Genomic DNA, 17,638 nt, shown 5'->3' with positions numbered 1-17,638 from the left:
TATTTTTCTGTTGGAGTCCATTATCTGTATTTTTCATCTGAAGGTATCTATTCCTAAAGGGTCTTAAAAGGTAAAGAAAACTTCAAAACAATCTTTTTTAACTAAATTTATTTCCCAAAACTATCTTTTTAGAAATCCTACAATAGTATCAAGTTCAGTTTCAACACTGTTTTTGATCCAGGTATATAATATCTATTTTACGAGAAATTCAGATATTTGATCCATAGTAACATGATAAATCTTTGCATACAACAAACGAACACATTATAGATACTATTACTATATGCATCTAACTAAACACGAACATTCTATCATCCAAGCATGATGTTCTTAGCACTACGTTTAATTTATTTAGGGTTGAAGATTGATGAGTAGGTTTTGTTAGTATTAACTACTTACTTAGTATACCTACTCAAATGAAATAATTATTACTTGTCGTAGATTGCATATATTATATATCACCGTTTTTTTGCTAATTTATTGACAACTTGAATTGTGGTATTGTAGAACTAAAATTGCTTGCTTGCTTGCAGCTAACAGCAGAATAAATTATAGTTTTGTAGTCTTAGTCTAGTATCGAAATCTCGTATAGATTCTGTCTAAAATATACAAAGTTCGATGGGTAGTAGGTTCATCTGTTCAATGATTCAGAGCTACTTTCCCGGATAAAACTTTATAGACATCGCCTGAAATAGGTAAAAATCGTGGTCTCTACATTTGTCACTGTCGTCCTAATTCTGTGCTCGTATAACACACATATATAAACAAATGTTCATGAGTGCTTCTAAACTAAATAAAACCAAGAAACATTAAATGAAGAATCTCGCCTATTTACCGTCCACAATCAATTAATGTCAAGTAATTAAAAAGAGAGTAAATTGTTAACAAAACTTTCTTTATTGCTTTATTTACACGAAAGTTAAATGTTTTCTGTTTAAAATAAAATTTTATTCCATTTACTTGGACATTCAAGCTTTTAAAGTTAATACCGCAACAAGAAACCGCATACAAAGCTGTTTGAAGTTTTCAGTGTAGCACTAAGTACAGCTGTGCTACAGAATTCTTTAGCGGCATTTCGCGGATTATGCTTTGAAATAATATTGTCAAAAGGCATTTATTTTTAACGTTCTTTTTCCAAACGCCTGCTTTTAAATTCCACATTATTAAATAAATGAGGCACATATTTTCAAATTCGAAACTCTGGCAAAAATCTTTCTGTATTAAATTTAAAATTTAAATTTCTCAACACAATTTAAACTTTAAATTTCAGTAACATCCTTGACAGTTTTATTCCAAATTTAAACTTTGAAATATGTAGCTGTAGATTTCTCTACAACTACAATAATTGCTTTAAATATAAATAAGTTTTACTTCAAAGCGATCTTTTCCCGATCGCTTTAACATTTATTGGAATAATAAATTGAAGTCAAGATTGTTTTTCCAGGTGATTGGCAATACGCCTATTAACTTTTAAGAGCATACCTCTTACAATATCATTTGGCATTCAGCCATTGAAATAAAAGTAATAAAAATGTTATTCTGAAACTTATTTAAATAAAATATTAATTTGATGGCTTTTCAAATTTATGGTAAAGTATTTTGCAACTACTGTGTCTCGCTGTTTTGCCTGTTTTTAACTTAGAGGAAGAGTCGATATAATTATAAAGTTTTCTATAGTTGCACATAATATATTAATAGAAGTAAGTATTGAAAACGATCCCAGAGGTTTTGAAATATTCATTAAACCCAATATATATTTTTATATAGTAAAAATAGTATATTGAAGCGGTACCTAGGTAGAAAGCTTGTCTGTAATAGAAATTTTAAACAAGTATATCCAGACTCTACATTTTTATACAACTTTATTTTCTGTACTTGTATCTTTGCAAAGAATAAAATGAGTTTCCGGTACCAAATCAAGAAAATATTAATAAACCAATAAATACATATATTACATAGTACCTATATATAACAGTAATATATAGACTCTCTTTATTCATAACTAATATAGACTCAATGTTGTCCCTAAAAGTAAATCAAAAAGCCCGTGGAACCGGAAAGTCCCTTAAAACTCAAGTCCTCACAAATATTTAAATATCCCTAATATTTAACGACGTCAATTCTATGCCGGTTCCTAATATTTAAAGAGGTTTTTACTGTTAATTAAAATCCTCCGACTAAATGACGTCCTTCTTATGCAAATTGAGTAACTTTTCGTACTGCCTCAATTTCAGAATACCTCCATCTTTATTTTCAAATCATTACTCGGATATTTTCTGTCGACAAATACGCCGATATAAGATACTATCATAATCGTTATCAACATTTTTGTCCCACTCCTGGGCACAAGTGATAGGTAATTTCTTAACGCATACACCTAACTTACAAAAATCAGAACAATTTTAAATCGAACCCGGGACCGCCACCGTAAGAGTTCGAACCATTACGCTGTCACTGCCTAAGTATCAGATAACAGTAAAACAAATTATTACTTGAAGGTCTAAACGATATAACTTTTGCAAGCGTCAGTAGGTATCTGCCAACTTTCTGGTAACTTTTATACATTCAAAGTTATAATTGCGTCTTTATCGTGCTGCCAAAGTTGTTCGTTTTATATAAACTTTATATTGGAATCAGAACCGATACTTTATATATTAGGTATCGATGCGATGCAGTAAGTTATTTCGCTTTTTACAAAATTGCTACTGAATTCGAGCATATTGTTGTGTTACAAAATATCTCAAATAGGTACATTCGCCAGCTATCGGCATATGGCTATCGGGTCAAAAAGTATATTATCTGACAAGCTGTAATGAATCACGCTTACAAAATTTCATTCAAATCTGTTAAGCTATTTCGGATATTAGTATATAAATACAGTAACGAGATTTATATATATTATATATTCGGATAATATCTATATATATAAAAGAAAGTCGTGTTAGTTACTCCACTTATAACTCAAGAACGGCTGAACCGATTTGGCTGAAAATTGGTGGAGAGGTAGCTTAGAACCAGGAGACGGACATAGGATACTTTTTATCCCGTTCGACCGCGTTTCCTTGAAGTCATTTTATAACTCAAGAACGGTTGAACCGATTTAGCTGAAAATTGGTAAAGAGGTAGATTAGAACCAGGAAACGGACATAGGATACTTTTTATCCCGTTCGACCGCGTTTCCGTGAAGTCATTTTATAACTCAAGAATGGCTGAACCAATTTGACTGAAAATTAATCGAGAGGTAGCTTAGAAGCAGGAAAAGGACATAGGATACTTTTTATCCCGTTCGACCGCGTTTTCGTGAAGCATTTTATAACTCAACAACGGCTGAACCAATTTGACTGAAAATCGGTGGAGAGGTAGCTTAGAACCAGGAGACGGACATAGGATACTTTTTATCCTGTTCAACCGCGTTTCCGTGAATAAATAAGAGTTGAAAGTTTGTATTAAAGTCCCCCAGTTTTGATGCAAATCTATATGAAAATTGGTATTTGATAGGATTTCGATAGAAAGTAATTAAATATCTATTTTACGATATTTGCAAAATCAACCCTTAAGTTGGTTAAGTAGGGGTTGGATTGAAGGCGTTAATATTAAAATCCGTTAATTTGGAAGCAAAAACTGTAAAAATTTGCATTTGGCTTTAGAAGACACTTCGTTTAGAAATCGGCAGATTTTGAAGCAAAGTCTATGAAAATTGGAATTTAGCTTTTTGATTCAAAATAATAGAACACATATTTCACCGTTTTTGGAAAATCAACCTTTAGGGTCGTTTAATCGGGTATGGAACTTTAATTTAATATCCGTTAATTTGGAGCACTAAGAAAATTATCATAAGACATAATGAAGCATCTGAGTCACTGTTTGTTTTTTTAGATCAACCCTTAAGACTGTTATAAATCGCCTTTCTATTTACACACCTGTTTCAGCATTTTTAGCTATTCAACAACCCGATTAGAGTACTATAAGTAAATAAACTTTCTTTAAAAAAACCGTTATTGAAGTTATAGGTACTTCTTTTCGCGTGTTTGTAAAAAAAATAACAAAAAATACAACCGACTTCTATGTCACTACAAAGTAAAAAATAATTCGAACGAAATATATTGAGCGCCGACTTCAGAAATATGTACTAAACCAACATTTATTTGAATTATTTTTTACTATGTAGTGACATAGAAGTCGGTTGTATTTTTTGTTAAAATTTTTTTACCCTTTTTAGTGATGACATAATAACATTTATATTAATACAATATTAAAATTGTATAAACGTGATCATGAATTAAGGTACGGTCTGAATTTACATTGATTGGAACCGCCCGCTCGCAGGGCGCTGCCGCGCCCTGCCCGCTTAGTTTTATATTGTCTTATGTGTTCCAACCTAACCTAACTAAATAGTCAATGATTTGCAATTTCATTAGAACCTCCTACACCAAATATCTTCAAACACGACTCAATTATTCCCATCGGTTGAGGAGTTACATATTTTGTCTCCGAGCCACATTATCAGACCCTTAAATAGTCAATGATGAACTGACTTTGCAATTTCGTTAGAACTTACACCAAATATCTTCAAACACAACTCAAATATCCCCATCGGTTGAGGAGTTACATATTTTGTCTCCGAGCCACATTATCAGACCCTTAAATAATCAATGATGAACTGACTTTGTAATTTCATTAGAACCTACAATAAAAAATAACACAATAAAAAAATAATTATTAAAATCGGTTCACTAACGGCGGAGTAATTCGTGTACATACATAAAAAAAAGATACCGGCCGAATTGATAACCACATCCTTTTTGAAGTCGGTAAAAAAATAACAGAGTGCAGAGAGGTAGAGTGAATTTTATTTAATTGTATTTTTTATTTTCCTGTTCTCCTGTGGCCATTTCCTAATATTTACCAGTAGTTTATGGACATAATACATAAATTACACGAGTGAAACCACGAGGTACAGATAGTCACTCATAATTAGGTGGTACGAAGTTCACCGGGTCATCTAGTATATCTATAAAACAGCTCTCTTTCATTATATAACCGACAATAGATAATATACTACTTTCATTAAAATATTAAAAGTTATTTTCGTAATGAAAATAGATCGTGATTTCAAAATAAAGATATCGCAAAACAGAAAACTTTGTAATTAAAGTTGTTGATTTAATTAATGACAACGAGTTACGATCTACTTTATTCCATTTTCATGTTACGAGAATAGAATAAGCTACGATAGTCTGAGTTGATTAATGTAAGAGATTTTCAGAATAATTAGTGAAGTATTTCCAGAAGACTAGCTTGTGCGCCCGACTTTGCGTAGTAGCCACTCGTATAACAGATCAATCATGACTTATTTTTACTGTATATTAAAATCAAAGTGATTTTTTCGTAGCCTTACTACTGCCTGTAAATATCATTCTTATTTGTCCTTTAATTTTGTTCACATCTTTGTATTTCCAAAACTGACCTCCCCATTAATATTAAATTAACATGTAAATTTACATATTTTTTGTCATATATCCGGCCCCTGTTACGGTGGAAAATAAAATATATACCAATTTACAGGTTTTATCATAAGTTAATTTAATTAAAATCGGTGCAGCAGCTTTTGCGAGACTCTCGAACTAACAGACAACAGCTTTATAATAGATGGAAGATGAATTAGATTTCGTGGACTCTATTATTAAGGTTTCACAACACGCACTATACCTACCAATTGTGTTAGTTTTCATGAAATCGACTAACCATACAGCTTATTTTCCAACTATGTTACATATTTAGGTACATTTTATCGCGCTCATTTTACATTTGCATACAAACTCTCAGAAATTGAAATCGAAATTTTATCCTTATAACTATAAAATATTACGAGTATAAATAACTAGAGAGTAGAAAATGCATTGATCACAACACATCGGTCTGTTAGTGATAATACAAGTTAATTAAATTCACAAAATTTTCATAGCGACAATAAAGAATACGAAAATAAATTAAGTACACAAAATACATTCGAAGATATTTTTGATTATAATAATTTGGCAAAATTTATATAAAAACGTAGATATATTATAATTAATGTTATTTTCAAAATACACCGTAGAATATTAGAAATAAAACCTTTAAACAGATTTACATAGAAAAAATATAGTCACACCGTCATAGTACACATTATTCAAGTAGTCCTAAGAGGAGGTAACTTTTAACTACATTTTTTTATATTTTTACATTTATCACTATTACACTTTAACTATTGTAACTATTTGATACACGATACAGTTAGGGTTTAGTATCTACAACTCTATATCTAATATGATAGTTATTAATTATATATTTAGTAAATATCAGAGTTAAAAGTTAAATAAATACAATTTATCGACTCTACAATTAACATTCTGTTTACAGTAAAGATTTATAAAATAAACGTTAGTTTCACAAATTAAAGGAACGTTCAAGTTATCAAAATAATTAGTTATTAGTCATAAGAGTAGAGAAACGTAGAAATAACTTTCATTTATGTTCCTAATTTTGAATTACCTGCGATTGAATTACTCGCATGAATTGCCCCGCACCACGCGAGCGCGGCTTGTTTGTCGGCTCAGCTGACTCGATGTCACACTCGGAGTAGCGGCGAATTTATTCACGGACGAACACAAATTCGTTGTAGTGGTTCCAGCGGTTCTCCTCCGAGTCGACTCCCGGCTTCAGCTCGGCAGCACCGCCGGCAGTGCCGCTACCGCAACTCGCAGCCAACTTGAATCCGTTCTCTTGCAACATGTCGAACGCCTGCTCGATGAACGTGTGTTTTAGGAAAAATCTAGCCGTATACCTGTCCGCCAGCCCGTGATCCGGATCACGGGACTCGTTCAAAGTTTCCCCGAATACATCGCGGCACAGGGTCACCTTCCCGCACACCAGAATCCGCGACAGCTTGCGGAACTTCACGTCGGCGAGACCCTCGCGGCCGAACGCGAAGCTGCCTCGGTAGCCCACGGTGATGCATCCCTTCTCGCGGTTCGGCGGCTTCGGGTCGGATTCCCTGACGGCGCTCTCGAGCCCCGCCAGGCGGTAGTGGCGGGCCTCCCGCGCGAGCCGCTTGTGCTCCCTGAAGCAGTCGGGCAGCACGAGCCCGCCGTCGCGGAGGTAGTCGAGCACGTAGCGGAAGAGGACGCCGTCGCGGTCGAAGAAGATGCGGCCGCGGGCGTCGCGCGGGTGGTCGGGGTCCTGCAGCGCGGCGGCCGGCAGCGAGTCGGGCTCGCGGAGCAGCGTGTCGCGCGTGGTGGCGTAGTGCACGCCGCCCACGTTGAGCTCGAGGACCTCCGGCGGCGCGTCCGCCATGGCTGGAGGCTGAGGGCGCAGTGCCGCGGCTGCGCGCCCCCGCTGACCCACTTACCGCCCGCGCGCCGCCGCGCCCGCGCCCGCGCCCGCTCCCATCGATAACGCACGCCCGGGTTACTGACATGGACGTAATCGTTTCCTACCCCTTCGAGCCGAACTCCTCGACGGCCTTCAAGGTCGTCGTCTATTGTTAGCTAACAGATGGTTCATTATTCGCCGATGCTTCGGAAAACTTCGCACGCTTCGACGGTTTCGTTTGTGTATCGGGCGGATAATGACTTCGCGGTGAATCAACAGTTACCGCTGCCCGTTTATCTGTGTATTGTTGCTTCGCTTCGCATGAGGTGGTTACGTAAATTTCCAGTGGGTACGTGAACTCTTGACAAGTAAAACAGTAGCGTCAAGTTTGCGAGCTTTAATTCGGATGAAACTTTAATTACGAGGGAGCCCAAGTTTAATTTGATCGCATGGTGGGAATTCATTACGAATTTGATTACTTTTGGCCAATGTTTACTTTGTTGGGAAATAGAACATCTGGAAGTAATTTATGTCCGCATCTGTAAGGAGTCTTTATGCATATACAAGTACCGAGCGTATAAAACTCATACCTTGATTTATTTCAATGAATAGGGAGTATATATACGAACGAAAAAACTTTTCCGTGGGAAAAGTTCGTACGTTTCCACGTGCGGTCTTAAATATTTTCATTTCATCCACGCACGTATTTGCCAAACAGTGAATAGACGCTGAAATAACTTCGACAAAGTTTGCTTAACTTTTAGATAACTGAGCCCTCGGGAAAGCAAATATGAGTGGAGGCGGATTTAGTGCGGACATGGGAAAAACCCTTCTGGGGTCCCGCTGATGAAATTTGTGACCCCATAAAAGAATATTATTTTTGCTCGTATACAAATTTATCGTGAAAAAGATTTTTGCGATCTGGGTGGGGGGTCGTTCAAGTATTACGTAACGCAATTTGGGGGGGAGGGGGGGTCTTGTAAAACGTTACGATGCGTTACAGGGGCGGGAGGGGGTCTTCCGTAATACACGTTACGTAACATTTTTTTTAATAAAAAAATAGGGAATTAAAGCTCCTAAATTGGCAACCCTTTTCATTTACGTTTTACGGGAAATCCCTTGAATGAGTGGGTTCAGCCGACTTAGTTCGGCTTTTTCGGAGTTGATGTTTTATTAGTTTTTACTCTTATTCGGATTAAAAATCTCTTGTTTTATTTCTTAGTATTATAAAGTAAATATGTAAGTAAAAGTATCCCAAGGATAAAAACTATAACATAACTTTTTAGCGAGTTTAGGGTAAAAATTGACACTTGAGTGTTACGTAACGTTAGGGGGGGGGGGGTATAGAAAAACGTTACGGTGCGTTACAAGGGGGGGAGGGGGGGTCAAAAATCTTCAAAAATTGCGTTACGTAATACTTGAACGGCCCCTGGATTGCGTTGGTGGTTGCGATTGGATTGTGTAGTATATAAGTACTTTAACATGCCTAATACTAGTTGAATTATATTGTATGTGGGAGAATGCTTCATTTCATATATAAATATTCCGTTTTTAAAATCACATGATATTAATTTCGAACTACCGCTCCGTATTAACAATTGGCTACCTGTATCATGGTATAAAAAAGGGGCGCGCAACTGTCAACAGATCAGAAGTTGTCCAATAGTGGGCACGGCACGGTGGTGCTCTGAACTGTTTGGTGTTTTGCTTGGGTGTTATTGTTACTATGGTGGCATTAACGTTTATTCATTTAATTATTTTAACTATATTTTTATAAATATTGGTTAAATTAGTTGAATCGAAATACCATTGTAGATCTACCTACCGGCGCGCCCACATGTATTTATATTGTGAGCATTTATATTATATTTCAGAAATCAATAATTTCTCGGTCGATGAAAATTTGCTAAAAATTAAATATTGAACAAAAATTTAATTAATATTCAGTTTCTGCTTGTAGTTGAATTCGGAAAAACAAGGGAAATTTTCTTATATTATGCTCAATTCTTTCATCATCATAATCCGTTGCAGCCTTAAAGCAGAGTGCACTGAAGATTATGGCTATAGATCGTAGCACGGGATCGTAGCCTTTCTATTGCCCGTTAAGTCTGAAAGCAATTCGGTGTTTCTGAGTAATGTCTAGGAGAATAAGCTGAAACCTTTTAAAGGTTTAACGGTTTCTATTTTAATGATTTTGACGAAGAGAAAGAAAAAAAACTTCCGTGAAATAACATTAGCCTAACTAGGTACTAGAAACATATGGTGATGTATTATTAATTTGGTTAAAAAGGACTTGAATTTTTGAGAGAATATAGGTACCTAAAAGCAAACGTTATATCCAAATTAAATAATATTTACTGCTTCTTTGTATGTTATACCTACATTATTAAGATTATGACATATTTAAGTATGAAGCCAAACACATATTTCTGTGTTTGTGATTTATTGTAGATACAGCCTTTTTATATATTTTGTATTAGGCCCGGTTTCTTTCTGTTACTGAGTCTTTTGCAGCCTTCACAATTCGAGATAACTCCTCATTTGATTATCATAATCCCCTTGGAATACGGCTGAGCACTGGAGCAGATTATGGCAGATGGATCGCAGGCACGTGCCCATTGCTCATTGAGTGCTAAAGCAATTCGGTGTTCCTACGATATTACTAGCCTAATAACAAATTCCTTTATTAAGGTCATAATGTTAAGATTTATATTATAACCATGGCAAACGTTTTAATAATTACCGTTTATTTAATCTATGTAAATTTTAAGATTGAGTTTTTCTAGTACCTACTTATGATGAAATGTCGATTTTTGCAGATATTTGAGGCAAAACATATATTATAAAATAAATTATTTTTTATTTATATTTTATTTATTACGGCAAAATGCAGAAAAGGAAATTCCAGTCCTCCCTTAGCTGTGTAGGAATTTCTATCACTTAGTTCAATAAAGCAAAATATTGCTTATTTTGTATTGTTTATCCGTCATATACAATATTCAGTCTTCTTTATCTTCAAATCATCATAATTTATATTCTATCTCTCTCTTTCGTACATAATCACTCGTTCCATTTCGTTCGGTTCCAAAGCCATCATTCCCTTTCATAACCGTAATCTCGCTATGGTCCTCATTAGGGAATGGCGTTGAACGCACTCGGTCAGATTACAATTGGATAGGAAAATCACTTGAGTGCCTTTAAAATCAATGATACTTGAATTTTTATGTTCTCGACGAAAATACTGTTCTTTCAGGTGATATTTTAGGGGTTCACTTTCAAAGTTCGCTTTCAATATGGAATTTTGTTTGACGGGTCTCAGGTGTATTTTCGGGGGAGTCGCTCAATTTGTTAACGCTAGTCGGTAAAGATTTTTTCGTTATTCTGGTTTAAACCTAAAATTTAACGCCATACCGCGATTTAATTATCAATCTATCCAACGGCTTCAAGTTTTTATAATGTCTGCCTACTAGAAATAGTCAAGTTTCGATCTTTGGCAAATCAAATGTTGGATTGACTGATTAATGATTATTGATACCTCACAATGGGAAAGGAAAACTGAGGTCCGCTCAAAAAATAAAAAATAATGTATCATAATATTAAGATAATGTTTCTATGTTTTTTTTATTAAATCGAGGTAACCAGCGAGCTCACAGTTTATCTAATGGTAAGTGGCCATTGCTGCCTATATATTTCATGCCTAATTCTTTAGATTATCTTTTCTACTAACGAATTCTACCTTTAAAATCGCCACTGTCATAATCGCGAGCTTAATTGGATTAAAAGCTTCCATTGTTAAGTTTTATATTGTCGCATCTCCATTAAATTGAGCGCCACTCGAGTATATTAAAGCAGATGGACTGCAGAATCGCTATTGTCGGAATTATCAAAAGCAATTCGCTAAAGTTAGGTAGTTTATCTGCTGCACAAAACTTCATAATACCATAATTATGTTTCTTGTTTATAATAGAAGCAGAAAATGAGGATGCAGCCTGCCTAGAGTTCAAGAAATTGGTTATTGCTGTCTTTGGTCCTAAACTTCCATTATCACAATATTTAAAGTCGATTATAGACACATTGTTACCCGTGATAAACCAAAATACAATACCATAAATAATGTTAGAAATCCCACAGCGTCTGACAACTCATAACTCATGGCAACCCTTTTTATACTCATAGCCCCATTAGGATGACCAATCGTAGATGCAATGGACACACAAAAGCGATAACACCCAGACCTAGAACGGATTTCTATTATCAGTTACAGATCGATCTGTGATTCGAATCTGGAACTCTGCGTATCAGACGGATGTAGTGACTCAAATGTAGGTAATTGCATCAAAGTGCTCTTCAATATTTAAAATCAATTTCAACCTTATAATACCACACAGCAACAGCCAGGACACTAAGCGCCACTCAGGAAAATGGCTATAGTTGGTCTGCCCGCCATTGTCCCCGTCATCTAAAAGCAATTCAGTGAAACTACGTGCTTGCCGCGACCATAAGTAATCTTTATTACAAATCCATGGACTAGTAAACAAGGATTTTCATTACAGCGATTTTCTGGTAGCTCATTAGTCAAGAAACCATAAAGATTTTATTCATGTCTACTAACATTCGTTATTAATTTTTAATCCACCAAACTTTGGCTACTATACATCGTATTTTGTCATTTTTAATAGGCAGGATTTGTTAAATTTCAATCTTTTGTAGGCAAACATTGGATAGGTTGATTTTTACACAGGATAAAACAGAAAAATATTAGTTTCACGGCCAAATTACTTTACGTTCTGGGAATATCTTTGTTTACAACAACACTGTGTAGTCAGTCACATAATGTCGTCATGTTGGTTTTTGTTTAGTCTGGAATCGAATCGAGACATTTTTCTAAAATAGACAAAGGAGTTTCCTAAACAAATGGTGTTTTGTAAATTAAAATCAATCTACCAACAAAGGGAAGATGGACACACATTACAAAATTTTAATCACACAATTTTTTGTTAGAAAAAATGTATTCTATACAAAAATGTAGATGACCTATTTGATGGATAGTAGTTACTTTTGTCTGAATATTAGCAACACTAGAGTCGCCAATGGATCACTAGTTTTTTTTGCTTTTCAAAAGTTCCTCTTATTTACATTAAATAAAAAACATAATAACATACTCATAGTATATTAAAAAACAATACGTTTCACAAACAATTTTATTCAAAATATCACAAAAAATATACGCTAAAATAAATTAATAACGACAATAATGATGATGGATTACGATGACATAATGGGGGATGATATTTAGTTTTTTGGAATACTATTCAAGTATTATCTAATTATCTATTTTGAATAATAATGAGAGAAAATAATATGATAATACTAGAGTCATAGACTAGAGTAAATAATTTACTTCTAAACAAGATAACACGGAAATGTTGAACCTTTCACATTAATGTTGTAACATGTTTTATATATGAATCAAATCATTCAATGCATCATTAAAAATTACATCAAAATATAGTAACAGAGTTCATTAGTTCATATTAGCTCAAAACGTATGGGCATAACTATATGTTACTATTGAAAATTAATAGACAGAAAAGTAGATAAGAATTAATAGATAATTAAATACTTCAATGACTTCAGTAATTTACTGCTATTATAGATCTATCCATCTCGTCTAATCTCAAAATCATTGAACGAGTAATCAGAAACTTCTTTGTCATTCTTGAACTCTGCTTTATCTATCTTGCTGCTCGGACTGCCAGTTGTCTTGAGCCAATTCTTCCTATAAGGTAGTTATCATTTAATTGTCTGTTTGCAATCAAACTTGGGTGTACTTTGTAACAAAGATTAACTACATATTGACTGAAGTTAGTCATCAATAATGAAAGTTTTGCTGTGTTGCAATGTTGCCGTGAGAAAGATGACTGCAGATTTTTTCTGAGTAATCATTTCACAACAGTTCTTGTTACTTTTATCTTTTGTTTATTGTCATTGCTTTAAATGCATGTTTATCAACTTTTTATTGTATTTACTTAATTTAATTTATTTGTTTGTATGTTTATTGGATGAATAAATTGTTTTCTTTTGACACCGTCATTCGAATGTCATATGAAAATCTAAACAGGCATCTATTGCAGTCCTATTTGTAAAAGTGTACTTTGTATTTGATTTCATATTTCAGTATTTATATGTGTATAAAAAAATATATTATTGTAGATAATTAAATCAATTATTGTGTATCTTTCTCTTCCCTATGATACACTTAATTATGAAGTCATTTTCCTCAAACAATCCTAGCGAAAATATACGAACTGCAAACTAATCAACATACCATTTCAGGTACTTTGTAAATAGAATTAAAAATGAATTGCTTACATGGCTTCCACTTTGTCGGGTGGTCCTTCCATCTGTCCTTGCACTGTGCCAGCAGATGTGTTCCTGCACCATCCTCGCAAACCTAACTTGTCAGCTTCGCCTTTGGTATACTGTAGAAGAGTCAAGATCTTTTTATTAAATCAAATTATTTATTATTAACTTACAAGTTTATTTATACTTTATTTCTTTTATTTCTGTGGAGATATCTCTACATCAGGTTAATAAAATCAAGGTATCACAATAAAAATCTTCCTGAGTAGGGAGCGGCCAGATCAAACAATATTAAATTGTTTGCAATCTTGCATACCATGGGATGACAAGGGCAAAATAAAAATTTTGATATTCCTGCATTATTCACATATGAACAATGAAGTAGAGTAGTTTTAATATCAAATCAGAATACAGCAGTGTTATTAGTCTTCAGAGGAGGTAACGCAGCAGTGGCCGACCTCATTCATAGATAAGATTCCAATCATATTTAAGTTTGCTTACATATATCCATGGTACACTTATAATCGTACAATTAGGTGAAGTAAATGAACATGCGTATTCGTATTCTTAAAAAAAATGCAAAAGCCGCAAGTTGCGACTTATTGTCTGCAATTATATAAATACGACCTACTTTTAGGTATTGCGTAAAACTACTGGAAGCCCTGAATATTAGGTACCGTACTTTAATAAGGAAGAATCAATCCTGTACGATAAAACAAAAGGGAACTAAGCGATTAGTCTATTATTAACTTGAAATTGCAACGATCTTACCTTTCGGAAGAAAACTCCTTGAACCCGGCCGAAAACTTCGAAGTCTACGCTCTTCAGAGCCATTGTCACAGCTGATACGGTGGTCAAATTGTTCACTTTCAAACAATTTGTTACTGTTGTCAGTAATAATAAACGAAACATTTAAATTACTGAAGAAATAAAATCTTTAAATTCTTGCCGCATTGACGTTGACATTCAACAGTATCTGGTGTATTTACGAAGATCGTTTTAACGTTTGTCTGTGGAAGAGTATAAAATACTTCCAAAAATATTTAAGTAACATTTACGTAAATTAAATTCTTATATAAATGTGATAAAGGATGTATAACTAATTCCACCAGATATTAAATAGGACTCGCGAAAACGTATTAAAATCTGTTACTCAGTTTGTAAAATATTTGTAGCATATTCCGCAAATGTATTGACCTTTTCTGTTTTTCACTGACAATTTCAGAACTTCAAACTTGGCAGAATTCGACAGCTGTGTCTGTCAATTCGGTAATTTGTAAAATAAAAATATTATTCATTTAAGGATAATTCATAGGAAATTAACACCTAAATTACCACATTTAGTGCTGTGAGATATCCAGTAGTATTATTACAATGGCTTTCTACAGCTGCAGCAGGTAAGAAAGTTTCGACATAATTATGTAACGGAAAGGTTAGCTTGTTTTCTTTTTAAAATCTATAAAACGTGTATTGAAATATATATTTATGTATATTTGTATTATAAATAGTCTGGCACTTGAAATAAACGTTCTTAGCCAAGTAATCTTTATGTATACTTCTATGTGTATTTTTTACGTTTGTATGTTCAACTTTTCATTTCGTGGTTTTTTAGATTGGCCAGCCAGTCCTTATTATCAAATTTGCGCAAATTTCCATCAACGCTATGCAACGTACAGTATGCTAGCACCGCTGTACCCAAAGTGACATTTAAGAAGTATGAGCCTCCCAAACAAGAACATCACGATATCAGGAACGCTCGTCTGAACCGACCCTTATCACCACATCTGACCATCTACTCATTTCAGCTGACGTCTATGTTATCAATCACACATAGAGCTACAGGTAAGTGTGGAAAAATTATAAGGAAAATTATATGGGCCTAGAATTGTTGATGCAAATTGTAGTGATAAGAAAAGGAGTTACATGTTTTATGTTTGCATACTTGGCATACTTGTTTAAGTTATAGTCCGATTCATAATCAGGTGTCCAAAATGTAAACAAAGGTGTTGACCTATCAAGAAAATATGTGTCAAATGGCAGTTTCTTATTTTTGACAATATTAAATTAATACATCGATAATAAAATAATAATCTAAATAAATTAAAATCAATTCACATTTTCCAATATTTATATTAACTCAATTTCGTTTCATACAGTAATAATAATAAAAAACAAGATTTATGAGAGAAAATTAAATTGTGATAATGGTCACACAATCGGCATCCAAAACATTTTTTGTGCCGCCATTTTTAAGTTTCGTAGTTGATATTATTCATTTTCGTGATCGTGATCCAACTCGAATTTTTTCTAGTTTTCTTAGTGCGTTTTTCTAAATTGTGTGCAGTTATTAAGTTTTTGTTTTATGTTGAATTTTGTGAAATTTTTCGTTTCTTGTTAATTTATTAAGGTTTGCAATACCTGTAATCTAATTTTGACAATGACATTTCTTTGTTTACATTTTGGACACCTAATTATGAATCAGACTATAGATGTTTAACAAATATATTCTTTCTACAAATAAACAATCTATTAGCATGAAAAATGTATCAGTATCTTAATGAGTACTACATCATTAGAATAGTTAAACTGATGTTTAAGGAATAGTTACTGCGAAATACTAGTAGTGATTGCTTAGGACCTTAGGTTAATGGGTTTTCCCATTACTAATACAATTAACATTTTGTCATTTTATTTTTGTTGTAATATATTTTATTTTCCTATAATATCAATTCATATTTATGTACTTGTTATATATTGGCCTTAACGCACATAGTTAGGCATTCGCCTTAAACAAAATTACTAGAAAGATCCTGTACCGCCGCCGCGCCGTGGGAACTCTGACTCCGCACCACTGCTCCGTTTCCACCACATAGTCCCGAATGTGGAAATTCACTCTGGGCGCTAACATTGCCCCAACAAGTCACTTAGGATAGTTAGTTATAATTTAGGTTAGATTTAATCCAAAACATGTAATATTCGGTTTTGATTAAATACATATATATAAGTAATTCGGTCTTTCTGTATCCTGGCTGCTGCATCCCGACGCAATACATAACTTACTAATACAAGTCATTGTTATTAATTTCTTAATAGATATTATTTTTTGCTTTTCACAAAAATATGTACCGTTGACACATTAATTTACAATTTTATTTTTTCCTTGCAGGTATTGTGTTGTCAGCTTATGCTAGTGCACTGGGAATTGGTGCTTTGATGTTACCCCATGATATTTCCCATTACATTTCCATTGTGGAGAGTATGAACTTATCTCCAGCGACTATCTTCTTAGCCAAGTTTATCCTAGCTTCTCCATTGGGTTACCACTTTGCTAACGGAATTAGGCACTTGTACTGGGATACTGCTAAAGGATTAACTATCAAGGAAGTTTACTCGACAGGCTATGCTATGTTAGCCGCCGCTACAGCTATAACACTCTTCCTCGCAGCATTATAAATGGAAATAAAGTTAGGGTAGGACAAGCAATAAGCATACAACCTTTATATTTTTGTTGATTTATTTATTAATATTTGATGTAAGTGTCATAATAAAATTGAATCAGACTTTTGTGTTTCATTTACAAAATTAGGGTACAAAACAGTTACAATTAATTTGGTTATCTTTATGACTTATCCTTACACTATAAGAGATATTCTTTTGTTATTACAACTTATTGTCCTATGCCGCAATTATTAATAACGTCATGGATTGATTTGAATTTTTCGAAGTCCAATTTTTCTGTAGTTGCCAATCCCCTGGCAGCATTCTGAAATAATAAGATGCATATGTAATACCATTAATGACTATTATTAAATTATAGTAGGTCCATTATATTGTATTATAGGTACTTAAAATTACAATATAAAGAAAATTGAAATCGCCTCACTATGTTAATAGTGCATCTACTAGGTATTTATATATTTTC

General features: G+C 33.9%; 4 protein-coding genes across 4 annotated transcripts in view; 1 reads left to right on the top strand and 3 right to left on the bottom strand.

Annotated features, from left to right (window-relative positions):
* Nucleotides 1-5,012: 5,012 nt before the first annotated feature.
* On the bottom strand, nt 5,013-8,276 carry Ktl (BTB/POZ domain-containing protein Ktl). Its single transcript, XM_073076420.1, has one exon. The coding sequence runs from the start codon at nt 7,333-7,335 to the stop codon at nt 6,634-6,636; it is 702 nt and encodes a 233-aa protein (XP_072932521.1). The 5' UTR covers nt 7,336-8,276; the 3' UTR covers nt 5,013-6,633.
* A 4,465-nt stretch (nt 8,277-12,741) lies between these two features.
* LOC140744777 (acylphosphatase-2) lies at nt 12,742-14,704 on the bottom strand. The gene is made up of 3 exons (XM_073076435.1): nt 14,488-14,704; nt 13,726-13,835; nt 12,742-13,132 (listed from the first exon to the last, which is right to left on the bottom strand). Exons 1-3 carry the CDS (start codon nt 14,626-14,628, stop codon nt 13,012-13,014), a joined length of 372 nt encoding a protein of 123 aa, XP_072932536.1. The 5' UTR covers nt 14,629-14,704; the 3' UTR covers nt 12,742-13,011.
* A 230-nt stretch (nt 14,705-14,934) lies between these two features.
* Nucleotides 14,935-17,276, top strand: LOC140744776 (succinate dehydrogenase cytochrome b560 subunit, mitochondrial). The gene is made up of 3 exons (XM_073076434.1): nt 14,935-15,113; nt 15,329-15,558; nt 16,883-17,276. Exons 1-3 carry the CDS (start codon nt 15,091-15,093, stop codon nt 17,167-17,169), a joined length of 540 nt encoding a protein of 179 aa, XP_072932535.1. The 5' UTR covers nt 14,935-15,090; the 3' UTR covers nt 17,170-17,276.
* Tf (transferrin) overlaps nt 17,213-17,638 on the bottom strand; it is a 36,020-nt gene continuing 35,594 nt past the window's right edge. Inside the window, exon 15 of the mRNA XM_073076423.1 lies at nt 17,213-17,479. Within this exon, the coding sequence (XP_072932524.1) occupies nt 17,384-17,479 (96 nt within the window). The 3' untranslated portion in view covers nt 17,213-17,383. The remainder of the gene's footprint in view (nt 17,480-17,638) is intronic.

Source organism: Epargyreus clarus, unplaced genomic scaffold, assembly GCF_041222505.1.
Source record: "Epargyreus clarus isolate Ecla_fem2 unplaced genomic scaffold, WU_Ecla_fem_2.2 ptg000009l, whole genome shotgun sequence".
Classification (NCBI taxonomy): domain Eukaryota; kingdom Metazoa; phylum Arthropoda; class Insecta; order Lepidoptera; family Hesperiidae; genus Epargyreus; species Epargyreus clarus.
This window is presented reverse-complemented; position numbering and strand designations above follow the sequence as displayed.